The sequence below is a fragment of the Podarcis raffonei genome, chromosome 13 (genome assembly GCF_027172205.1).
Source record: "Podarcis raffonei isolate rPodRaf1 chromosome 13, rPodRaf1.pri, whole genome shotgun sequence".
NCBI lineage: Eukaryota > Metazoa > Chordata > Lepidosauria > Squamata > Lacertidae > Podarcis > Podarcis raffonei.
This window is the reverse complement of record NC_070614.1, coordinates 38753659-38778369: the sequence shown is the minus strand read 5'-3', so window position 1 is coordinate 38778369 and position 24711 is coordinate 38753659. Positions and strand designations below refer to the sequence as shown.

The window sequence follows — 24711 nt, the reverse complement described above, 5'->3', positions numbered from 1 at the left end:
ATTTCTTGGCTTCAGATCTGACTGGCATATCTTCTCCCCCTGTCCCCAGCCCCTCCACGTTCAAATGTGTGGGGCACAATGCATTTAAAGCTCAAGGCACCGACTCCCATGCAGACCCTGGGAACTGCAGGTTATCCTTCTCAGAGCTACAATTGCCAGCACCCTTAACAAAATGCAGTCCCTGGGATTCTTTGGAGCAAGGCTTGTGCCTTAAATATGCAGTGTGGATGTGGTTCCTTCCTTTCTGTTCTCTGCAGGGCCAGCCCTACCATGAGGTGGAGCGAAGCAACTGCCTTGGGCGGCAGCAGCAATAGTCCATTCCCCTCTCCTGAGTCCCCAAAGCTAGCCTGCTCTGGGCTCCCTAAGCTAGCCTGCTGTCCTCAGATACAGTGAGGGGTGTTGTCCCATTGCCAGCACTGAAGTGTGGCTTCGTACAAACTATACATTTAAAGCACATTCAAAGAACGTTCTCTCCCTCAAAGAATTCTGGTCACTGTAGCTGACCCCTCACAGAGTTACAATTGCCAACAACCCTTAACAAACTACAGTGCCCAGAATTCTTTGACGGGCAAAAGGTGCTTCAAATGTGCTTAAAAGGTACAGCCGCTTGACACATTTACACCATACATTTAGAGCACACCCATTGCACATTCATAGTGCATTACTTCCCCCCAAAGTTTGTTAAACCACTCTGGAAAGTGTACCTCTGTAAGAGAAAAACCACAGTTTCCAGGATTATTTGGGGAAAGTCACGTTCTTTGAATATCTGTCGGCTGTGCTTTAAATGCATAGTGTGGATCTGCCTTAAGATTCAGCTGGCAGTCTGGTTGGATTCTGTACAGGTAATTAGGGTGGGCATGAGGGATGCTAGATAGATCACTGGAGAAATTATGAGGTAGAGGAGATAACCTCCTATGTTTCCAGCAAGGGACATCAAAACGTCCAGGTTAAAGACCTTTCCAGCAATCTTGGTGCCTTTGACTGTGCATTAAAAATGAAACGAAAAAACCCCAAAGACCAACTTTCTGCCTGTTTAATTCTTTTGATCCAGCCCTGTCCATAAATGAGTGAGTTAAGAGCATAGTGGGAGACCCAGATCTTCTCTATCTCTACCAGGGCTTCTCAAATTTCTGAGTTTGTTGACCTCTTGATGGACTCCCAAATTCTTAGGAATGCAAATTCCTTAAAGTGTAAAGACATGCTGGAGCTCTGGTATTCCTGGTGAGCCCATTCCCCTTTCAACCTGAGGCCTCTTGTCACCCTTCGCTTCCTTCCTTTATACTCCTGACATTTTGCCTGCCACCTTGCCTTTCCAGACTTAGCAAACCTCCTTCCTTTCTTCATCTCCTCCATCCTTCCAAGGCAACGTTTGCCATCCCTTTTTATTCAGCTGCCAGTGCCCTTCTCTTAATGATGCTCTTTGCCCTTATCCCTGCTTCAGTCAGACTATTGCTCTGGCTATCTTCACTTCTTTGTCTGTTTTCTATCTGACTTTCTGCTTGGTCCCTTTCTGTTTCACACATTCATGCTGTCTTCCAGTCTCACTCTCGCCCTCCTGCCAGGCTCTTGTCCTACCTTCACTCCTGCACTCCTTTAGTGTAGGACAATTCTTCCATTCACCCACAACCTCTCTGCTGCTACACCTTTTGGTCCTGCCTCCCTTCCTGTACGCAGGTTCCTCAGCTCCTGTTTCCCCTTTCTCAGCAGCTGAGACCCACACCTGAGGTGTCTCTCCTCTCCCTTTGTCCTCTGTCAGCTTGGGCAGCGCTGTATCATCACCCCTGCAAATGTCACTTCCAATTGAACCTTCTGGTTGAACTGCCAACACTTCAGCGCACCAGAGAGGCAGCTCCCCTGCCTGTTCCTCACAGTAATTTTGGCCCCCTTCCTCAAACTGCAATTGCCGAATCGCCATCTGTTTGTTGCTTTGGAATTGCCACAACAGCCTGGTTAGCTTTGAAACTCTTTCCATGTGTGGTGTCAATGTGCTTAAGCGTGTTTATCTCAAGTGTGCATCCTCTGCAGCTGATTACAATTTCCGCCATCATTCCCCAGGACCTGCGAGGAAGCGTAGTCCGAATTTGCCAGTTCCTGGGCAAGGACTTAGACGATGCAGCCATAGACTCAGTGGTGGCGAATGCCTCCTTCGAGGCCATGAAAAGCAACAAGATGTCGAATTTCTCCCTCTCGCCCCGCTTCCTCATGAACCAGAAGAAAAGTGCTTTCCTCCGCAAAGGTGACAGTAGGATGGGCTGGGAGTGATCTGTCCGCAGTGTGTGCCTTAATTAGGGGTGGCAGCCATTGGGAATCCCCAGCAAATAGTCTGGTGGCAAATTTATTATGCCATAAGTTTCTGTGAACTTCATAAGATGCATGGAGCGTGATCCTTCAATTCCAGGTGCATATAATAATGCACGTTGGTGTAAAGCTCAGGGGAATGTTAAAGCTGAAGTCCAATGGCAATTAAATGCCAAAGGTGCAGTCTGACAATTAAATCAGAGCTCCTTAAATGTACGGGATCACCAGTGATCTTATGAAGTGGACTTTCAAACACAAAGGCTTGTGCTATAACAAATTAGCTAGGTTTCAAAGTGCCACAAGGTGCTTAATTTTTATTTTTTGCCACGACAGACTGCCCTCTAGGTGTGTGTACTAGCCTCAGCTCCGCAGCAGTAGCAGAGAGAACCTCCCCTCAGTGCTACTTGTTGGTTCTGTGTTAGGCTCCTAGGGGGTTATCCTCTGTCTTCCCAGTTCCTACAGTTCCCTCATGGGATCCCCAGCTCACCCCAGTTAATTTGTGTGTTTGTGTGTGCATGCGCTCGCACACACGCGCACGCACACACCCTTATGCTTATGTGTGCCTTGATAAAACACTGCAACAAAACAATCTTGACGTGATCTTATTTATGGCGAGGGCTGGGCAAACCTATCAATTTCGGTTCCCCCCAGTTCTTCATTTTCCCAGTCTTCATTTCAGTTCTCCACATTTCAATCTGCAATGAAAAACAAAAATTTCTTGAAGATTCATCAAAATTTCAGTGTAACCTTCTCAAAGTATAAACGTGGCTATTTTGCAACTTGTATACAATTTTGCCTAATATGCACATGTTTTTGCAAAGCAGTTTTTTCCAAAATAATGCGTTTTTGCATGTTACTTTCATGAAGCATTTCTATCAATGCTTTAACCCCAATATGTGCATTATTGTACATATTAGTTGGTTTGCAAACTGCATTGAAAAAGTTGTAGAAGTGCAAACTGGAGAAGAGCGAATTTCTGACGATGGCTGTGTTTGCATTGTTTTGGAAAGAGATAATTAGGTAGGTTCATCTTTAAATGTGAACTGAATCAAATTTCTCCCCCATCTCTACTTCTGACTTCATCAAGTTTTATGTAAGTGATCTTTTACTGCACATATAACCCCATGCACTGGTGAAACACTGCACCAAAAGGATATTGATGCAACCATAGTTCTGTCCCACCAAGGTTGCTTTTTTTGCAGTGTTTTATCAAGACAAAGGCAGAATATGCAGTGAAGGAACTAAAATCTATGGCAAACACCACAGGCACAAACTCTGGGGCAGGGAACAAATTCCTAATGCATTGGTTTGACTTGGAAAGAAAAAAAAGAGGGTAATTTACAATCTAGGAAATGAGAATTTTGGAAGCATCCTTACTTCTTGCTCAGTAACTTGCAGCTGTCAGGTATGATGTAAATCAGCTCTGCTCAAAAACATTTTTAATTAAGGTGAGGCGGTTGCAAAAGCTCACTTTCCAGTGTTGCCCTGCTCTCCAGTCCCTGGGTGAATGCAGGAAGCACCAGTGAGTTCATCCGGATGCGAGAAGGAAGATGCTATTCCCCTCTATTGTTATGCAATTCCCCAATCTCTCAGCGGTGAGAGGATTCAAGGGTGCAGCACCTTTGGCTTCCTTTGGAATGAGGTCACTGGGAACTTACTGGCGTTTTGTAATATTTGTGCTTGTTTGCAAATGCACAGGTTGAACATAGGTGGAGGCACGACATTAGGCACCCCAACAGACCCCTGAGAAGTTCACTGGCATCCACACCTAGGAGAACTGACAGTGCCTTCAGGGCTCCAAAAATGCTCCCTCTGTGTCTTTCTTTAGCCTCCCAGCAACTCATCCAGTCTATTTTTGTCTCCTGCCTGCCTGCATACACCCAGCTGGGAGTGGAGAGAGACAGACGCTTCCCATTCAGATCTTTGCCACCCATTAAAAAGGGCAGCCTTTAAAAGACATTAGCCTACAATTTCCCTAACAATGGGGAAGCTGACAGACCTGAACTTACCCAACTGGTTTGATCTAATCCAGTAGTCCCTTTTTACAATCATAGAATCGTGGGATTGGAGGGGATCCTCAGCTCAGCTGCCAATCCCATCCTAAGGATAGTTGTTGTTGTTGTTTAGTTGTTTAGTCGTGTCCGACTCTTCGTGACCCCATGGACCAGAGCACGCCAGGCACTCCTGTCTTCCACTGCCTCCCGCAGTTTGGTCAGACTCATGCTGGTAGCTTCGAGAACACTGTCCAACCATCTCGTCCTCTGCCGTCCCCTTCTCCTTGTGCCCTCCATCTTTCCCAACATCAGGGTCTTTTCCAGGGAGTCTTCTCTTCTCATGAGGTGGCCAAAGTACTGGAGCCTCAGCTTCACGATCTGTCCTTCCAGTGAGCACTCAGGGCTGATTTCCTTCAGAATGGATGCATTTGATCTTCTTGCAGTCCAGGGGACTCTCAAGCGTATCCTCCAGCACCAGAATTCAAAAGCATCAATTCTTCAGCGATCAGCCTTCTTTATGGTCCAGCTCTCACTTCCATACATAAAGAATTTAGGACACAGGGCAAAATGTACAGGCATTGTTCTCACATTTTGTGTGTGAGAAATTTGCTTGCCTCCCACTTCCAGTGTTTTCCATTACCCCCCCTCCCCACAAACCCTCACACAAAAAACCCCCAAACCCTGCAGACACCTGCAGTTCTTCCCTCCGTCCCCAAATCCCCAGATACCAATCAGAGAATGTTCCTGCTGTCCTTGCACCCCCAGAGTCATGTGGCTGGTCCCTGTGAGAGCAGGAAGCTGGACCAGATGGGCCATGGGCCTGATCCAGCAGGGCTCTTGTGTGTAGCCATCATAGGAATTGCCTAAGAATCTGACAGGGTTGTCCTCTCTCCCCGTTATTGTTTATTTTAGTACAGTGGTACCTCTGGTTAAGTACTTAATTCGTTCTGGAGGTCCGTTCTTAACCTGAAACTGTTCTTAACCTGAAGCACCACTTTAGCTAATGGGGCCTCCTGCTTCTGCCGCACTGCCGGAGCCCGATTTCTGTTCTCATCCTGAAGCAAAGTTCTGAAACCGAGGTACTATTTCTGGGTTAGGGGAGTCTGTAACCTGAAGCGTCTGTAACCTGAAGTGTATGTAACCTGAGGTACCACTGTATTAGAAGTTTTGATGTGAAATATCAGAGCAGAATGAGAACATTAAAGGAATAAAGGTAGGAAGTAAGGAATTTAAATTGAAAGCATTCACAGATGCTTTAGTAATCACTGTAGAAGATCCAACAATCTCTCTTGAACAGGTTATTTATAAGATACAAGAGTTTGGACAAGTTGCTGGTTTCTAACTTAATAAAAATAAAATGAAATTATTAGTTAAAAATATCCCGAAACAGGATAAAGAAAAAATTCAACAAGAAATAGGTATAAATATTCACAACAAAGTGAAATACTTAGGGATATGGCTAACACCAAGGAATATTAATATATATATAAAGATAATTATGAAAAAGTTTGGAAAGAAATAAAAAGGAAATTAGGAATCTGAAACAGGATGAACTTGTCATTATTAGGGAGAATTTCAGTAATCAAGATGAATGTCTTGAAAAAAAGTTGTTTTTATTCCAATCAATTCCAGTGATAAGTAATATGGCATTTTTAAAGACTGGCAAAAGGATATTTCAAAATTTATATGGCAGGGCAAGAAGCTGAGAATAAAATATAAATTATTAACAGATACTAAAGAAAGAGGAGGCTTCTCACTGCCGGTTATGAAATTATACTATGAAGCTTTATGTATTTGTTGGATCCGAGAATGGATCAAACTTAAAAAATACAGATCTTTTGGATTTGGAAGGGCATGATAATAGATTTGGCTGACATGTCTACCTATGGTATGAAAAAGCTAGAATACATCAAAGTTTCCAAAATCATATAATTAGGAAAGCGATATTTAAAGTTGGGGAAAGTATAAAGATTTATTGGAACAAAAAACACCGTGGTGGCCTAAGAATCTGACCAGTGGTCCCTCCATTCCAGCACTGGGCCCAACCAATGAGATTGTCTTAGGGAGCTCATAAAGGCCGTGTGGTGTAATGGTTAGAAGGCTGGAATAAAACCTGACAGACCAGGGTTCAAATCCCAACAGGGTCATGAAGCTCACTGTATGACCTTGGGTCAGTAATAGTCTCCAGCCTCACCCAGCGTACAGAGTTGTTGAAAGGATGAAATGGAGGGCGGGGAGAGAACCATCTATATCCTGGTGAGCTCCCTGAAAGAAAGGGGGCATGGACATGTCATGAACAAAGCAGCAAACTGTGCTTGATGGAGAAAGCCATCCTTAGCTGTTGCCTCTAATTTCAGTAACCACTGTTCCTTGCTTTGTTAACACAACAAAGCAAGGCTATTCTCACATTCTTATACTACCTCTGAATGCACCTCTATTTTTAGCTGATACGGATAAGAATCACTGATAGGAAGACACACTCGCCCTGACTCTGCCTGTTCCTCATCAGACAAGGGGCAACATCATAGCTCTTGGCATATCCACACAGTGGTCATCACGTGCTTGTAGAAATATTTCCTCCACCATGTCTATCCTGAGCATAACTGGCAATTACTTTCTGTTACTGGTTTCCAGGGATATCCGGTGACTGGAAGAACCATTTGACCACCGCGCAGAGTGAATGTTTTGACCAGGTCTACCAGGAACGCCTACGAGACTTAAACGTCACTTTTCCGTGGGACAAAGAATGAATCTGGCCTTCCCCGCTGACTCTCTCCAACACCGGACTGATTTAATATCTCAATGGGATACCAATGGTGTCTCAGCACAACACGCTGTAGATTAGTGGGGACATCTGGGGTGGGCCAGAACTCCTGGAACCGTGGGAGGAGAATGGGGTGTAGTGAGAACTGGAGTCAGGGCTCCAGGAAGGGAGTGAGCTGTGGCGGATTAGATTCCAGAGGTCACCCAACTATGGCTCTTAAGCCCTGAGCAATCAGGGCACATGGCCAGGAAGGCGCATGATGCAGCAACCTTGCTGAAGCTAAGCAGGTCTGGGTGTGGTCAGCAGAAGACCACCTGAATAGCCCTTTGTGCGATGTCTTGAGTTCCATGATGGGAGAAAAGATGTATTGTAATAAAATAAACCAATATCCAATGGTTTCAAAGTCCAGTGGTTTCAAGAAGGCGACACGCATTAGCAAGAGAGTTCCTGACAGTCTTTTTCTAGAGGGGGCTTCCATGTTGGCCTGTTGTAGCGAGACAGCCAGGAGTCTGGTGGCACCTGAACAGTTAGTAGATGCTTTGTGGCATGAGCTTTTGTGGACTACAGGCAAACACAGTATATACACACACGTGTGGGGTGGGCTGCACTGCAGACAGCGTGGTTCGAAGGAAATGGAACACAGGAAAGGCAGGTGATGGTGATTTCTCTGTCGGACTGCTCCCAGCTGGTTACGAGGAGCCGATTGCCCAGCGCCACAAATCAAGTGTGCCAATCACTTGCTTGGAGCACCAGGCCCCTGCTAGAAGGTTTGCCTTCCCATGTAAAGCCAGAGGAAGCAGGTAACAACATACCATAGCTTTGTCAAAGCAGGTGCTTCTCCTGGCTCTTCCCCAATAAGAAACCACAAGGGAGGCGGGACAGGAAATAGGAAGATGCAAGGCTTGCCTGCAAGTATTTAAAGGCTTGTAAGAGGCGACTGAAGAGGATTCCTGCAGGTGGCTTCTGGTGTGCTTAAAGTGGTGGAGCACAGAGAGAGGAGGAGGGACTGGAAAAGTTATGTACCCTCTTCCACACCAATCTCAGCAGAAACCTTGCACACCACAGTAGCCCTTTTTGGCTTACTGCCTCTTCCCTCCTCCTTTTTTCGCCTTGTGCCCCTTTCTATGCCCCCGTTTTTGCCTCAGTTCCCAGCCAAGGATCAGAATAATCCGGAATTCCCACCCCTCCAGAATCAAGGGGACGTGGGTGGCGCTGTGGGTTAAACCACAGAGCCTAGGACTTGCCGATCAGAAGTTCAGCGGTGCGAATCCCTGCGATGGGTTGAGCTCCCGTTGCTTGGTCCCTGCTCCTGCCAACCTAGCAGTTCGAAAGCACGTCAAAGTGCAAGTAGATAAATAGGTACCGCTCCAGCAGGAAGGTAAACAGTGTTTCCATGTGTTGCTCTGGTTCGCCAGAAGCGGCTTAGTCATGCTGGCCACATGACCCGGAAGCTGTACACTGGCTCCCTCGGCCATTAAAACGAGATGAGCACCGCAACCCCAGAGTCGGCCACGACTGGACCTAATGGTCGGGGTCCCTTTTGCCAGAATCAAGAATTTGGGGAAGATTTCCACCAGGGGGCAGTAGAATATCTATCATCTATCAACACCCAGTGCAAGGCCCATTCACACTTAATTCTGCCTGCTTTCCTCCCCCCACCCCACTTTAACTCAAGTAATTGTGTTTACATGGTTACAACTTTGCACATAGTAATTATTTCTGGTGCCCCAGTTTCTCTGCTCACCGGCTTTTGTGTTGGGAATGGTTGTCCCCAAGGGAGCTGTATTTGATAAGGTCACTCTCTAGCCATCTATTTCTGTCTCCAAAGAACTGAAATCTTAAAGGTATCCATGCTGCGTCTTTGCTGTGTTGGCTCACTAGCAGCTACTGCTGGATCTTCCAGTGGTAATTAAAAGACTGAAGTGCTGCTGGGAGAGAATGGCGAACTCTACAAGGGCTGGGGGGGGGTGAATATGAAACAATCATGGCACCATTTTCCATCTTGTCCTGTTATCCGGCTTCCTCTTTACTTTGCGTGTAAATTGTTCACAATTGAGCCCTGAAAACCTAAGAAGCTGTTTTCTTATATGGAAGAGGCTAATTAGCAATTAAGAACCACTGTTTCTTGTGGGCCATTTGGGCTATCTCACAGACAAAGCTGCTTTTTACTAGGTCAGGCTTTTGACCCATCTAGCCCAATATCCAGCAGTCACGAAATTAAAAGACACCTGCTTTTTCGGAGAAAAGCAATGACAAACCTAGACAGCATCTTAAAAAGCAGAGACATCACCTTGCCAACAAAAGTCCGTATAGTTAAAGCTATGGTTTTCCCAGTAATGATGTATGGAAGTGAGAGCTGGCCCATAAAGAAGGCTGATTGCCGAAGAATTGATGCTTTTGAATTATGGTGCTGGAGGAGACTCTTGAGAGTCCCATGGACTGCAAGAAGATCAAATCTCTCCATTCTGAAGGAAATCAGCCCTGAGTGCTCACTGGAAGGACAGATCCTGAAGCTGAGGCTCCAATACTTTGGCCACCTCATGAGAAGAGAAGACTCCCTGGAAAAGACCCTGATGTTGGGAAAGATGGAGGGCACAAGGAGAAGGGGACGACAGAGGACGAGATGGTTGGACAGTGTTCTTGAAGCTACCAACATGAGTTTGACCAAACTGCGGGAGGCAGTGGAAGACAGAAGTGCCTGGCGTGCTCTGGTCCATGGGGTCACGAAGAGTCGGACACGACTAAACGACTAAACAACAACAACAGCCCAATATTCTCTATTGCAATAGGCAATAGGACCTCCAAAGTTGAGGCCTTCCCATGCTGAAGGATGAATCTGTCAATTCTGGTTACTCTCCGTTTCTGCCCCCCCCCCCCAATTCTTAAACACAGTTCTCCATATTTCCACATCAGTTTAGTGTTGGGGGGGGGGGAGAGTAATGAATTCATCAACATTTTAGTGTGAATGCAAATCGAATCAAATTTCTCCCTCTCCCACTCCCACTTCTGCAACCCAATACCCCTTGAAGTCGGGATTTGGGAAACTTAACTTCTTATTTGCAAAGCTGGCCTTTGCGTTTTTATCCTATCCATCCTTAGAACCTGCTTCAAATTTGCGTAGAAATACAGAGTTGGAAAGAACCGTGGGGTCATCTAGTCCAACCCCCTGAAATGCAGGAATCTTTTGTCCAATGTGGGGGTCGAACCCACAACCCTGAGATTCAGAGTCTTATGCTCTACTGACTGAGCTATCCCAGCTATGCATGTGTAGGCTTTGTCTGTAAAAGCGGGGCCTCTCTCATGTTACAGGATCCTCAGCTGTGCAGGCAGTTTATGAGTGTTCACGCTGTATACACAACACTCCGTGTAGCTGATATCTGAATGGTGGAGGGGGTCCAGGAACAGTGGGGACAATCTCCACACGTGTCTTCAGCCCGTGCAAAAGTTAACATCTGCTCAGCTCAACAGATGCAACCACTTCTGACTTGGGGAAGGAAAAGGGCTGTCATCTACAGTCAATGTACAACCTTGTTACTGATGACTGCCATGAGAGCAGCCTTCTATCCAGCAAGGCTATGGAAGCTGGGGCTGATGGGAGTTGTAGTCCAAAACGTTTGGGGAGCACCAGGTCGGCAAAGCTTCACCTGTAAACAAAGAGGAATTGCATACAGGTACGTAAGCAGGTAGTGGAGGGTGGGCTTTGTGGATGTTTCTATGGGTGTCCACAGGAATTTTGGAGGGTGGGAAGTAAGACACTGAAAGGGGATAGCAAGCTGATTTTACACACACACACACACACACACACACACACACACACACACACACACTTGTTGTTGTTGTTTAGTCGTGTCCGACTCTTTGTGACCCCATGGACCAGAGCACGCCAGGCACTTCTGTCTTCCACTGCCTCCCGCAGTTAGGTCAAACTCATGCTGGTAGCTTCGAGAACACTGTCCAACCATCTCATCCTTTGTCGTCCCCTTCTCCTTGTGCCCTCCATCTTTCCCAACATCAGGGTCTTTTCCAGGGAGTCTTCTCTTCTCATGAGGTGGCCAAAGTATTGGAGCCTCAGCTTCAGGATCTGTCCTTCCAGTGAGCACTCAGGGCTGATTTCCTTAAGAATGGATAGGTTTGATCTTCTTGCAGTCCATGGGACTCTCAAGAGTCTCCTCCAGCACCAGAATTCAAAAGCATCAATTCTTCGGCGATCAGCCTTCTTTATGGTCCAGCTCTGACTTCCACACACAAACACAAAATGAGAATAGTGTCTGTACATTTTGTCTTGTATCTCAGGTTCTACAAATGCTAAAAATTTAGTCTCTTTGTAAAATATAGAAGTTTGGAATCGGGGGGTGATGGTCCATCCTGGGGAAGGAACTCTCCTCCCCACCCCCACCCCCACTGTGCAGCTATGACGGTCTCTCTTCTTCATCTAGCCTGGTAAACAAGTGGAATGTGAGTTGCGGGAAACCCGTTATCCACAGCCTGCACTGAAATGTCACAGGTAACTCTACAGGAGTGGCAGGGCTCTCTATCCCTTTCTGCCAGCCCACAGAAGGCTGGTAAAAATAATAATTGCAGGCTAGTAACTTTGGTGGGCTTATTTGCAAGGCTGCTTTAAAGCAATCCTCACAGGGAAGAAAAACAGCTGGGGGTGATTTGGTTTGGAGAGGAAAGTGCCGGTATACATGTGTGTCTGAAACATTCAGCTCCTCATCCCACCTCCCACCTCAAATTTTCTTTCTCCCCCTCCCCCCAATATCACTTTACATGACCTGAGTAGGGTCACGATGACCTGCTGTTTGTCCCCGATCTAGCTGAAAAAAAGATCACTGCAAAGAAATCAAAGCTTGTTTTGAAAATTGTTCTTTAATTAATAATATTAATCTGTATTCAAAAGGTGTATTCTTTTGGCAACAAAATTCTCCCCTCTCCCTGCTCCCCAGCTAAGGTTATTGAAGGCCATTCGGAAACGATGGTCGCGTTGGTGTGTGTTTTCTGTTCTCTTAAACATCCCAAGATATACTGAGGATTTGGGAGGGGGCTCTCGTTTGTATTTTCCACCCCAGATTTCCTCACATTGGCACAGAAAGTGGGGTGGAGTTTCATGTGTATGTCTCTGCCCCAAATATTGAAAGAATCTCAGGATTTGTGAGGTTGTCCCTGTGTATCGTTTGTGTTATGCTGTCCCACCCCCCGACTTCCTCAGGTTCAGAACATTAATATAGAAGGAAACCACCCTGTTTGGGTTTTTGTGGCCGGTGGCTCCTGAAGCTCACAGAATGTCCCTCAGATATCTTGGGAGTGTTCTCATACATTATGGGGGATAGTCTCCAACATTTATATGCCCAACCAGACATTCTGAGCTGTTTGCAGGGGAACAGCTGTCTGCCCAATGCAGTTTGGCTGTGCTGCCCCAAATTTGGGTTACATTCTCTCTCCCTCATGTTTTGGATTCACGGAGATTTTGAGTGTGTTTGAACAAAAAGCCAAATGCTTTTGGGAATAAGCAGGGAGGCAATGTCAGAGGACAAGATTCTAGTCCTCAGGCATCTGGGAAAGGCCCAATCCCTTTTAAGATATGGCTGTTCAATTGTGTACGCCATGTTCTGTTGATAAATAGCCGGGGCCTCATTTTTAGAAACCTCTGGAAGCCGCATTGTGTGGGTGTGCATGTGTGTCCCAAACACCCCTGAGGCATACATTCTGTTGTTGTTCACAGGCATCCTGTTATTGCCCTTTCGCATGGTGGAAGGCAGTCTGGTCACCCAGAAGTGGGAGGTTACAACTTCCTCAGTTAGACATCAAATTCTGAAGGAGCCACAGCCACCCTCAAACATTCAACTGGCTGCAGCGCATCTCAGCTACATGACAGTTTTCGGAGGACGTGTACCATCCACTGAAAGAGAGAAGGGGGGAAATGCAGGTTATGGAAAGGGATTTGTTTTTAAACAGATCCTGCCTGTGTGTCAAATGCTCCAACTGACCCCGTTTGCCAGGGATGGTCCCTGTTTTCTAGTAACTCACTGTCCTGCTTTTGGTCTTTGAGGAACCAAGCCTATCCTTTAATCCCCCCCCCCCACACACACACTTTATCTTACTTAAGAATCCAAGGCAAATAAATCCAAGGCAGTAGTAGACAGGAATCCTATACTGCCTAACCTGGTAGTAAGCCCTGCTAAAGTCCGGAAGACTTGCTTCTGAGTAGATGCATATAGGATTGAACTGATTAACGAACAGACAGACTACAGTTCCCATAATCTCTGCTTGTTGGCCATGCTGGGGCTGATGGGATTTGGAGTTCAACAACATCTGGAGGGAAAGCAAGGTTCTTAATCTCCTTTTCCAGTCATTTTTAAAGATTGTCATTAGTCTATTTTTTTAAAAAATCAACATGCATTGCTTTATTTTGATTGCAAGTCACCTTGAATGTCTGATACAAAGGCAGGCTGCACATGCTGTAAGTAAACAGATAAAGGAAGGAAGGAAGGAAGGAAGGAGAGTAAAACCTAGCAGGTCTGAGCATGAAAGAACAGAGCTCAAATTCCTGGCCTGCATACCATGGAGCCTGTAGTTGCCCCCCTTGCAACGTCGAGTGGGGCGCCGTGGGTCCCGGTTGCCCCGAAGGCTTCGATGGAGGAGGGGCTGGAGGGGTCTCGAATTGTCACTCATGCTCCGGAAAATTTGGGAAGGGAGGTTCTGGCTGAGAAGACGAAGGGAGTGTATCTGCAGAAGAGAGAGAAGTGGGGAAAGGAGGTCAAGAAGGAAGTTGAGGATCAGGACTCCTAGGTTTTCGAGAAGGGCTGGGTGTGGGGCAGGTGAATCTAATGGGGAGAGTGAGTTAAGGAGCTTCTCTTGATGCTGGGAAATCCAGAGACTCCACTGCCCCAGGGAGGAACCTACTTGTACAGAGGTCATGTTGATGGGTGTCGGTCAATAAGGATCCAAGTGGCTGTTTCGTAGCACGGAGGGGTTGACATGGATCCTTGGTAAGTAATGAAGCCAAAAGTCTCTGGGTAGAGATCTTCCAGACTCAGGTCATGTAGAAGATAAGCATCATCTGTCGTGAGAGAGAGAGAGAGAGAGAGAGAGAGAGAGAGAGAGAGAGAGAGAGAGATGCACACACAGGCGAGTATCAGAAGAAGGGCCCTATGGGATTGGATCAAAGGTTCATCTAGTCCAGAACTTTGTCCCCCAAAGTGGCTCTGGCGGGAAACTTAAGGTAACACCCCTCCCCTGTTGTTTGTGTGCAGCACACAGGATTGAAGACATCTGCACAGGTGAGATTCCACATAGCGGAGTGACAGAGCTGCTGTTCCTGAACGTTGGTTAAAACCATCTAGGCTAGTGGCCATTCCATTGTTATGAAACAATGCCATTCTCCATTTTTAAAACTCCTGTCATGTCCTCTCCCGCAACCACCCCCTCCCTGGTTAGCTTTCCCAGTCCTGACCATCTTTGCCAAGGGACGTCTAACGTAGTCCTCTTCCCACTTACTCTTATACGAGATGCGGGTGATGGTCTCTCTGTTTAACAGCCTGGTTAGGAATGGGTTGGGGCTTGGTCCAATCTGCAAAGAGAAATGAAACAAAGGCCTTGCATTTTGTCCTCTGATCTCCTGCCCAACCTTGAGCTGGCCAGGGACCCATCTGGCACGCCCTAGATTTTTATTTTATTTTTTGTGGGGTTGGAAGGGAGAGGGAGAGACTCACATCAGCAAAGATCGAAATGACAGCCAAACCATTGGGATTGCGCGACGCCTCTGAGATATTGGGGTAGAGCTCTTGGTTGTAGTGGATCAGCTGCACCTACAGGTGGGAACGAAAGAGAAAAAGGCATAGGCAGACGTAAACAAAGCTTGCATTTTGCAGACGTGGAATGACTGATATACGTATTACATTTACGTCCTGCCTTTCCTCTCAGGATCCTAAAGCAGTATACATGGATCTCCTCCCCCCTTTTTTTGCCCTCCTCCCTCTTTTATCCTCCCAACAGCCCTGTGAGGTGGGCTAAGCTGAGAGATAATCACCCAGTGACGCAGTGGGGATTTGAACCTGGGTGTCCTCAGTCCTAATGCAACAACTCTGGGCTTTTAAGAACATTAAAGGTAAAGGTAAAGGGACCCCTGACCATTAGGTCCAGTCATGACCGACTCTGGGGTTGTGGCGCTCATCTCGCTTTATTGGCCGAGGGAGCTGGCGTACAGCTTCCGGGTCATGTGGCCAGCATGACTAAGCCACTTCTGGCGAACCAGAGCAGTGCATAGAAACGCCGTTTACCTTCCCGCTGGAGCGGTACCTATTTATCTACTTGCACTTTGACGTGCTTTCAAACTGCTAGGTTGGCAGGAGCAGGGACTGAGAAACAGGAGCTCACCCCTTCGCAGGGATTCGAACCACCGACCATCTGTTCGGCAAGTCCTAGGCTCTGTGGTTTAACCCACAGCGCCACCCGTATAGTAAGAACATTACTATTTACTTAAAGCCTTCGTGTGCTGTGCGTTTTATTGGTATTGGTTTTTTAGGGCTGCAGTCTAACACAGCTGGTGTAGAAACCCTTTAAACGAATGTGAGGTTGATTTGAGGAAAAGTTTTAATGGCACTCAATTTTTCTGCATGTATAGATCGGCGTCTGAGCTAAGAGTATCCACAAAATGCACCAGTCTGAGCAGGGCCTGAGATCACCTCGGCAGAGAAGCTCTCGCCGTCTATCCGATGCTCGGAGCCAAACCCATCTTCGCTGCCAAAGTGCAGGCGTAGCTCCTGGAGGCGGTGACTGTACAGCAGAGGCCCTCCAGAAACGTTAACCAGCTGCAGTGGGTCTGGGCGGAAGGAGACATGCCGTCCCGTGTTGTACATGGTGCCACTGATCTGCGGGGTGAGATGATGTAACAGGGAAAGGAGATGGGGGACAGGGAAAAATCCAGTGGCACGAGTATTATTTACACCCTTTGTTCACCCCAGCCATAATGAGGGACATTTCCTTCTCAGTGGTGGCAGTTAAACCATGGAACACTCTGCTCCAGTTGGCACTTTTCCTTGTTTCTCCAGGTAAAATGCCTACACTGTTACAGTGAGCTTGTAGCATGATTGATGACTGAGCTACTGTTTTCCCTTTGGTTACACTAAGGAGATTTTATCTGCTGTGCTTCTTTAAAATTCATGTTTATAATATTTTATTACTCTGGTTTTAAGCTTCGTTTGGCCACGGCCTTCAGGGTCCTGGTGATGGGACAGAAAAGTGGAGTTAAAATATGTCAATATTCGGGGCTGGATTATGGCAAAGCAACTTTCCTATTGAAATCAATGTGAAAAGATTTGGTGTGAGTACTTCCTGCTGTGCACACACTCCTGTTTACTCTGCATACAATATGTTCCCACCACTGGTTTGGAAAGCAATGTATGTAGGGCTTCACCCACAATCCATAACTATCCTGTTGTTTCTTATGAAATGCTACATTTTGGTATGTTTTCTTAAAACTTGCTTTGATCCAAGTTGGAAGGGAGAAGAAGCAGTGTTTTAAGATGATAATAAACATGCAGCCTTAGTCTGGATCCATTCTGATGCTGATTATTACTGCAAGCCTAGGCACAGTTAAAGGTAAAGGGACCCCTGACTGTTAGGTCCAGTCGCCGACGGCTCTGGGGTTGCGACGCTCATCTCGCTTCTGGGTCATGTGGCCAGCATGACTAAGCCACTTCTGGCGAATCAGAGCAGCGCACGGAAATGCCGTTTACCTTCCCGCTGGAGTGGTACCTATTTATCTACTTGTACTTTGACGTGCTTTCGAACTGCTAGGTGGGCAGGAGCAGGGACCAAGCAACGGGAGCTCTCCCCGTCGCAGGGATTCGAACCGCCAGCCTTCTGATCGGCAAGCCCTAGGCTCTGCTGTTACCGGGAAGTAAATTCAATGAACCTTACAAACACCTTTGTCCATGGCTTTCCATGCACAAGCACACACCTTTTTCCCGCCCGTGCTTAGTCGAAGTGGAGGGAGGAAAGGATCAAACACCATTTGGCTTGTGTTGACATCCACGGGCGACTGGCGCTTGCCAATGGCGCAGAGGCTCCAAGCCGAATTCACAAGACCCCAGAATGGAGGACCTGCAAGAGGAAAAACAAGGAGCCCTGTGGAATCCTTGCACAAGAGCCAAGGAAATGATTCGCTTTCATCTGCTTGCCCATGGGGTGCAGATGGAAGGTTGGAAAGAGATGGTACCTGGGGAGTGTTTCAGCGAGACCATGTAGGGAGGATGGGGGGGGGGAGGGGAGGCAGAGCACGCAATGGGGTTTGTGTTCCACAGCTTCCAGTGTTAATTTTTAAAATGCATAGATACAGGGTGCCTCCAGGTGTCCTTTTTATTGTGCATACATCATGATTGCACACTTAATGGCTTCAGGGTGGTTAGTTTCAATACTGTTGGTGCCTGCAAAAGTTGCTGGCGGGGGGGGGAGGGGGGAGGGACACATACTGCTTTGTTTCCACCAGTGTTCCAGGGGGTACCTTTGTTTTATTTTGTTTTGTGCCATTACGTTTTTGTTCCACTGCTATGCAGGGCTGCCCCACCAGACAGCAATTACGCAGTAACACTGGGGGAGCGTCGCAGATGTGTGAGCAGGCCAGTATAACTCTAACAGTAATGCACAATTTATTGTGTCAAGGGCACGTTGTGAGGAACATCCACATGCGAAAACCCACCCCACCAATCTGGATGGAACAATAGATGTTGAGGACCATTTTCACACAAAAGGCTTGAAAGCCCTCACTTTGCTGCTAGCTGCTAAGGGCTACTGGGTTGCATGGATTTGGTGTGAAGGCATATATGCATGTTACTAGTTATTTATTGAATCTATACCTCACCCTTTCTCCCAAAGGAGTGGCAAACAGAAGATTCACAATTTAGAAACAAAAGCAAAGCAAAAAGCATTCTAAAACAGCCTCAACATTCCAAAAACAACTACAGTGGTACCTCGGGTTAAGTACTTAATTCGTTCCAGAGGTCCGTTCTTAACCTGAAACTGTTCTTAACCTGAAGCACCACTTTAGCTAATGGGGCCTCCTGCTGCCGCCGCGCCTCCGGAGCATGATTTCTGTTCTCATCCTGAAGCAAAGTTCTTAACCTGAAGCACTATTTCTGGGTTAGCGGAGTCTGTAACCTGAAGTGTCTGTAACCTGAAGTGCATGTAACCTGAGGTACCACTATACAATTAAAAACACTTTCAGTTACAAAGTATTCTAAAAGCAATTCTGGTAAGAACAGACTTCCAGCCAACGATCACAAGAGTTGCCAGGAACAGCCACCAAATGCCTGAAGAAACAAGCATGTTTCATATTCTTCCTTCAAGTTAATAATGATGGAGGGCATTACACAACAGGGGAATCACCACTGAAAAGGCCCTGCTATGGATCAGTGGAAGCTGGCGAATGAGGCTCCACCCAGAGGAACCTTCATCTGCCACCAGCCACTACCCCCCCCCGGCTACCTGCCTTCTTATTTACAGCCAATCCAGGGAGTAGCCCTGCCTGTCACCTTCCTCCTCCTTAGGAGAAGGAATTAGTGTTGCCCTTTTCTGTGATTGCTCTGGTTCCCCTGTTGTTGGTCTCCCTACCTTCTTCCCTGTCACTCCCAGCAGGCAACAAACAGCCAGCCCTGAACATTGCCATCGACAGGAAGCCAACCTGAAGGTCTTTGCTCAAAACATGGTGTGTAAAACTTCTACATGAATAAGTTGATGGTAGATATGTGTGTGTGTATGCACACAGATGTGTTAACTAAGCATGTAATGTGTTTTCACAAGAGCTAAGAGTACCAGCAAGAGAAAAGAGAGGGGCATGTGAGAGTTACTCTGTCTGCATGTATATTTTTAACCAGGAATGGATGTGGCAGTGCAATATATTTCAGGATAAAAGGAATCAGGTGGTGTGTCTGTTGTTACCCAGGTGTTATGTTGCATTACTGCTTAATTTATATGCCCCCAAGGCAAAGCCATACACACATACACCATAGAATCATAGAATTGTATGGTTGGAAAGGACCCCAATGCAGAAATCTCAACCAAAGCACCCATGACAGATGGCCATCCAACCTCTGCTTTAAAATCTCCAAGGAAGGAGAGTCCACAACCTCTCAAGGGAGACCGTTCCACTGTCAAACAGCTCTTACTGTCAGAAAGTTCTACCTGATATTTAGTTGGAATCTGCTTTCTTGTATATTGAAGCCATTGGTTCGGGTCCTAGCCTCTGGAGCAGGAGAAAACAAGCACACTCCATCTTCCATGTGACAGCCCTTTAGATATCTGAAGTTCGCTACCGTACCTCCTCTCTGTCTCCTCTTTCCTAGACTAAACATACCCAGCTCCTTCAACCATTCCTCATAAGGCTTGCTTTCCAGACCCTTGATCATCTTGGTCCCCCTCCTCTGCACATATTCCAGCTCATCAAGATACACCGACAAGTGTGTAGATATATCTGTCTTGTGCAGCCACTGCCAACTTGATGCCCTCCAGGTGGACTACAGTTCCCATCAGCTGGTGCACCTGATGGGAATCGTAGCGTGCCAACATCTGGAGGGCACCAGCTTGGTGAAGACTGCGTGTGACTGTGTACACTGGGCATTTGAATATGGGAAATTGTTGTGCACATGAATTTCAGCAAAGCAATGCATCTGGTTCCGTTCTCTCTGTGGCTGTCCCTTCATCTCTGTGTGTGTGTGTGCCCAAGCTTGCTTCATTCCTGATTCCTTCTGTGGTTCCTGTATGCTGGTGCTTTTTTTGGTGCATTCTAATGTCTATGTGTATATACTTAATTGTTTTTCTCCTCTCAGCATTGGGGGGGGGCAAGGCGGACACATTCTTTGCCCTTTCCCTTTTCACACTCCTGGGGAGTAGGGTGGTGATGATGATAATATTGTGGCGTGTCCCCCTCAATCCTATCATGCCACCAGCGTGCCCCCTTGATCCCCCGCTTGCCTGCCTGCCTACCCGCCCGCCCCCCAACGCTGTGGTCCCATTTCTCTTTGCCTGCTGCTCGCTGCATCACTGGAGCGGGCGAGGGAGATATTAAATATTAATGCAGCCTCTTGCAGTTCCTGAGCCCAGCCCCCCACCCCGGCTCTCGGCACTGCGCACAGGCACGGCGCAGCAGCAGCCGCCGCCACCTCCAGCGTTGGCACTCCTCGCAGCAAGGCGATGGAGGAAACACCGTCCCCTTGGGACACCACGAGTCATCCCCAACCTTCGACGCAGGGGGTCACGAACAAGGCATATGTCTCTCTCTCTCTGTGTGTGCGCTCATTCCCCATCTGGCATCCAAGACCTAATTGGCTGTCTGGCATCGGTGCCAACATTCCGCGCCGAGGAAACCCAAATCCTGAGCTCAGAATTAATCATGCAAATTAAGCCCGCTGACAAGGCATCTGCTTCACTGGCCAAGCTGCTTATTCCGAGGGCAAAGCTGGGAGCCCCACCTACCCCCCACAACAGGCACAGGAAAACACACGTCCACGGCGTTTCGGAAGTTTCGAAGGAGCCACAGTCAGGGGGAAAGGGAGAAATGGGAAGATGAAATACTGTACGGGGGGGGGTTGTGGTGGGAGGGGGAGGAGAAGCAGAGAGGAGAGAGGGAAGTGAGACAGGGAAGCAGGTTCTTCCTAACAGTTCGTCAGAATCTCCTTCCTTGTAACGGATTCGAATGACGAGGAAAGAGATTCCAACTAAGCGTCAGGAATGTTTGAAGGGGGAACGGGCTACCGCGGAAGGTGGTGGACTCTCCTTCATTGAAGGTCTTTAAGCAGAGGTTGGGTGGCCATCTGTCAGGGTTTTTTGAGTTGTGAATCCTGTGTCTGCAGGGGGCTGGACTAGATGACCCTCAGGGCCCCTTAAACTCTACAGTTCTATGATTCTAGGTGGGCAAAGCTCCAAGGGCTCAGATGAACCACCTTCTGAAGTCCCGCCAAAAAGATGTCATGGCACAGATGCTCCATCTTCTGAGAAGGGAACTAAACTGTACACCTTTTATGCTTTCTCAGCTTTTATGAGATGCTGCCTGAGCATGGTCAACCTTATTGCCCCCAGTACGATGAGGACTAGACCCATGCCTTACCTTTAAATGAAGGATGTGTGTATTTTTATTTTTATTTTAAATGGTGACAAAGATATCCGGACTCTACTTGTACCAATCAACATGTGGAAAGCAGGAAGACAGATTTTTTAAATTCTTTAAAAAGATGAGATGTCTTCCCTTACAAGGATGTTTCCAAACTTTGGGCTATAGCTAACCCTGCAGCTCTGAAGGCACAATGGACTTCCAGGCATGACACAAAGCAACTTCTCTCTCTCCCCCCGTCTCCTCTGGCCCATGAACACCCCCCAAATCAGGGTTGGGAGAATCTCCAGAGCAGATTTGCGGTAGGAAAGCAAATGGAAGGAGAACTAGTGGTTCTGTTGGAGCATCATTGGATACAAGCCTTTCCCTCCAAGTGGCCAAAGGGAATAACTTACACGATAGGAGCAGACAAACATTTTTATCGCCCGCTATCCTGCCTCCAGGATGACTCGTCCACCCTGTCCCCTTATTTTTCTCCCACCTTGTTCTCAAGATAGCCCACCGTTCACCCCTTCACTTCACATATTCCTCTACTCTTTCTTTCCCCAAAATATGGCCATGTGGCGTCAATCACTCCTCTAGCCACCTCTCCATTTGCCCTTTTCCATTCACCATCTACCCCAATGAAGAACCGACTTTCTAGGAAAACCAGAAGTGCTACTGCATCAGACCAATGGCCTGGCTAGACCAACATCCTCTTCCCTACAACCAGTTGCCCATGAGGAGTCCACAGGTGGGGTAGGAGGACACTGGCCCTCTCCCTCTGCCCTCCCTCGAGACCAGAGCTATATTGCCTCTGGGATACTTGAGGTCCTATATAAGCCACCATGAGTAACAGACATCGATGGGCAGTAGCTCTCCAAGGTTTCATACAGGGCAAATTCCCAGCCACTATCCTATCTTTGATGGATTGGACGAAAAATCATGGATGTTAAGGCTATGAGCCATGATGGCTATTGCTCCGTCTCCTGAAACCACAGGAGGCTCTTGTGTTCGGATCCTGCTTGCTGGTTTCCCACAGGTATCTGGACGGCCACAGAGAGAACAGGATGCTGCACTCGATGGGTGGACCATTGGCCCAACCCACCAGGCTCTTCTTATGTTCTTACTTGGAGAAGCTGGGGATCAAACCTGGGACCTTGTGCATGCAAAACTGATGTCCTACCACTGCTCTACAGGCCTTCCCTATCTTCTGGCATCATTTAATGGTTCACTGCATGAAGCAGCCTGGCTAGCTCAGTTGGTTAGAGTGTGGTGTTGATAACGCCAAGGTCGCTGGTTTGATCCCCGTATGGGACAGTTGCACATTCCTACATTGTAGGGGGTTGGGCTGGATGACCTTCAGGGTCCCTTCCAACTCTACAATTCCATGATTCTAAGAGCTTCCTCTTGTCTGTCTTGATGTTTCTATCACTCAGTTTCATTGGATGAGCACAGGTTCTGGTATTATGAGGGAGAAAAACTGTGTTTTGTCCACTGCCTTGACACCATACATAATCTTTACATACTTTGACCATGTCCCCCTCTTAGTCACCTTCTACCTAAGCCAAAAAGACCCACAAGCATTTTAATCTTTCATCATAGGGAAGTTGCCGAGCCTTTGATAATTTTGGTTGCCCTTTTCTAGCTGCACAATATCCTTTTGGTGATGCTTGCTAGATCAGGCTAAGCTCACACCCATATTTTTGAAACCCTCTTACACTATTTTAAGAGTAATGGCTTCCCCTCCCCTATCCCCCACACCAAAAACAAATAAATCCCAGGAACTGTAGTTTGTGGAAGGGTGCTGACCTCACAGAGCTATAATTGCGAGCCCCTTTCACAAACTACAGTTCCCAGGATTCTCTGTGAGTGCTTAAGTGGCGTGGAAGTGCCTTTGCCCATCTAACCCAGTATTGTTTGCTATGACTGCCCAGACAATCTCCACTTGCTTCCTGATTCTATTAAACTGGTTGGGCTGGGGAATTGAACCTGGGCTTGTCTGCCTGAAAAGCGTGCGCTCTTCCACTGAGCCACGGCCCCTGCAAGATCCCTCGATCCTGAGCGAGAAGGCTGACCGGGACCCAGCTGGTCTAGTGATTTCCGTAACATCATGTGGCTGAGAGTTCCACAGGGCACCAGCCAACTGAATGGTTGTGCTGCAGCTCATCATAGGATCTGCTCACAAGAACAGTCAATGCTAGAGGGATTTCTAGCACACGTATGCCACTTGTGGCCACAGGCCACCTGACCTAGAAGAGTTGTCTGAGTTGGGCATGTTAAGAAGGCAAGCGAGAAAGGAAGGAGCATACACCCCACCCCAGTGGTCATTTTGTACCTGGAACGAAGCTACCGTGAAGTGTCTCCTTGTATGCCCACCAGTCCTCGTAGGTCTTTGCAGGAACAAACTGCACTGCAGGGATAAAAGGGGGGGAAAGGGTTAATTAGTGGGGCAATTGAAGGGGGAGACAAAAGCATGGAAGCTTAATCGCAACACTGACTTATACTGAATCACACCATTGATCCATTTATATTGTCTATATACAGATAGACCGCAGTTCTATGAGATTTCAGGCAGGGGTCCCTCGCAGCCCTAAGTGGAGATGCCGGGGATTGAACCTCCGACCTTCTGCATGCAAAGCAGATACTACCACTGAGCTATATGCTACCTACACCTCTGCTCCCCCCCCCATCAATGGATGGCAGGCATGTCAATGGATTGCACAGAAAACACATGAATGAACAAGGGAGTGCTGCTGAGGTTCTTCAGGGAGAGGGAGATACTGGGGCTCAAGGAAAAGTAGCTGCACTCCCTGCCTTGGGCAGCCTCCGCAAGGAGAGTGCTCTGCACATGCTCAGAGACACCTTTGGTCCTCTACTTTTTTAAAAAATTACTTTGTGGAATGTTTTTGATGGAAAGGAATATTACGGGTGGGGTGGGGTGGGGTTGAGCCCCGTGGTAAAAAATTAAGAAAGCGCAGGGAGAGAAAATACAAATGGAGATATGGAGGGGGAGAGACTGAGGAAAGAGGTGAGAATGGATAGATCAAGAAAGGAAAGGCTACAAAGGAGACCTGATAGGAGGGTGGATCTGATATAGATAAGCTAGTGAACATAAATTAGGAGGGTGATCTGTATGTGTTTATAAATAGCATATATTGGGGGGGGGGAGGAAATGGAAAGAGGGGGAGAGATAGACGATAGATAGATAGATAGATAGATAGATAGATAGATAGATAGATAGACAGACAGACAGACGAATGATAAGATAAGACAAGACAAGATAGATAGTCAGACTGGTCGCTAGCCCTTATCTTTTTCTTTCAGGGAATTCCCGTTCTCTTTGCATCCACCAACTTAACCCCCCACTCCACCCCCAGATCCCAAGCTAATCTTTTCTCTCTCTCTCACTCCACGCCCCACTTTCCCCATTCATCTCTCTCTCTCTCTCTCTCTCTCTCTCTCTCTCTTACCAGCCATACAAGTTGCCGTCAGGACTCCCAACAGGCAAAGCCCCCCCAGGCTGGTGCCCATCGTGGTTTGGGAGTAGCAGGAGGAGGTTGCTGTGGGGT

The 24711-nt window shown here is 47.3% G+C and overlaps 2 protein-coding genes across 4 annotated transcripts in view; one reads left to right on the top strand and one right to left on the bottom strand.

Annotated features, from left to right (window-relative positions):
* The window catches only part of LOC128400022 (sulfotransferase 2B1-like), a 30179-nt gene extending 22726 nt beyond the window's left edge, over nt 1-7453 (top strand). For all 3 annotated transcript variants that reach the window (XM_053361964.1, XM_053361966.1, XM_053361965.1), the window contains exons 6-7: nt 2056-2236; nt 6927-7453. In XM_053361964.1, coding sequence (XP_053217939.1) covers nt 2056-2236; nt 6927-7042 — 297 coding nt within the window. In that variant the 3' untranslated portion in view covers nt 7043-7453. The remainder of the gene's footprint in view (nt 1-2055; nt 2237-6926) is intronic.
* A 4453-nt stretch (nt 7454-11906) lies between these two features.
* Nucleotides 11907-24710, bottom strand: CA11 (carbonic anhydrase 11). Its single transcript, XM_053360860.1, is given in 10 exon segments — nt 11907-12955; nt 13617-13782; nt 13960-13983; nt 13986-14116; nt 14554-14626; nt 14769-14864; nt 15741-15926; nt 17018-17160; nt 23478-23552; nt 24613-24710. Coding segments are annotated over 10 exon segments (990 nt in total). The 5' UTR covers nt 24674-24710; the 3' UTR covers nt 11907-12920.
* Between the last annotated feature and the right edge of the window lies 1 nt (nt 24711).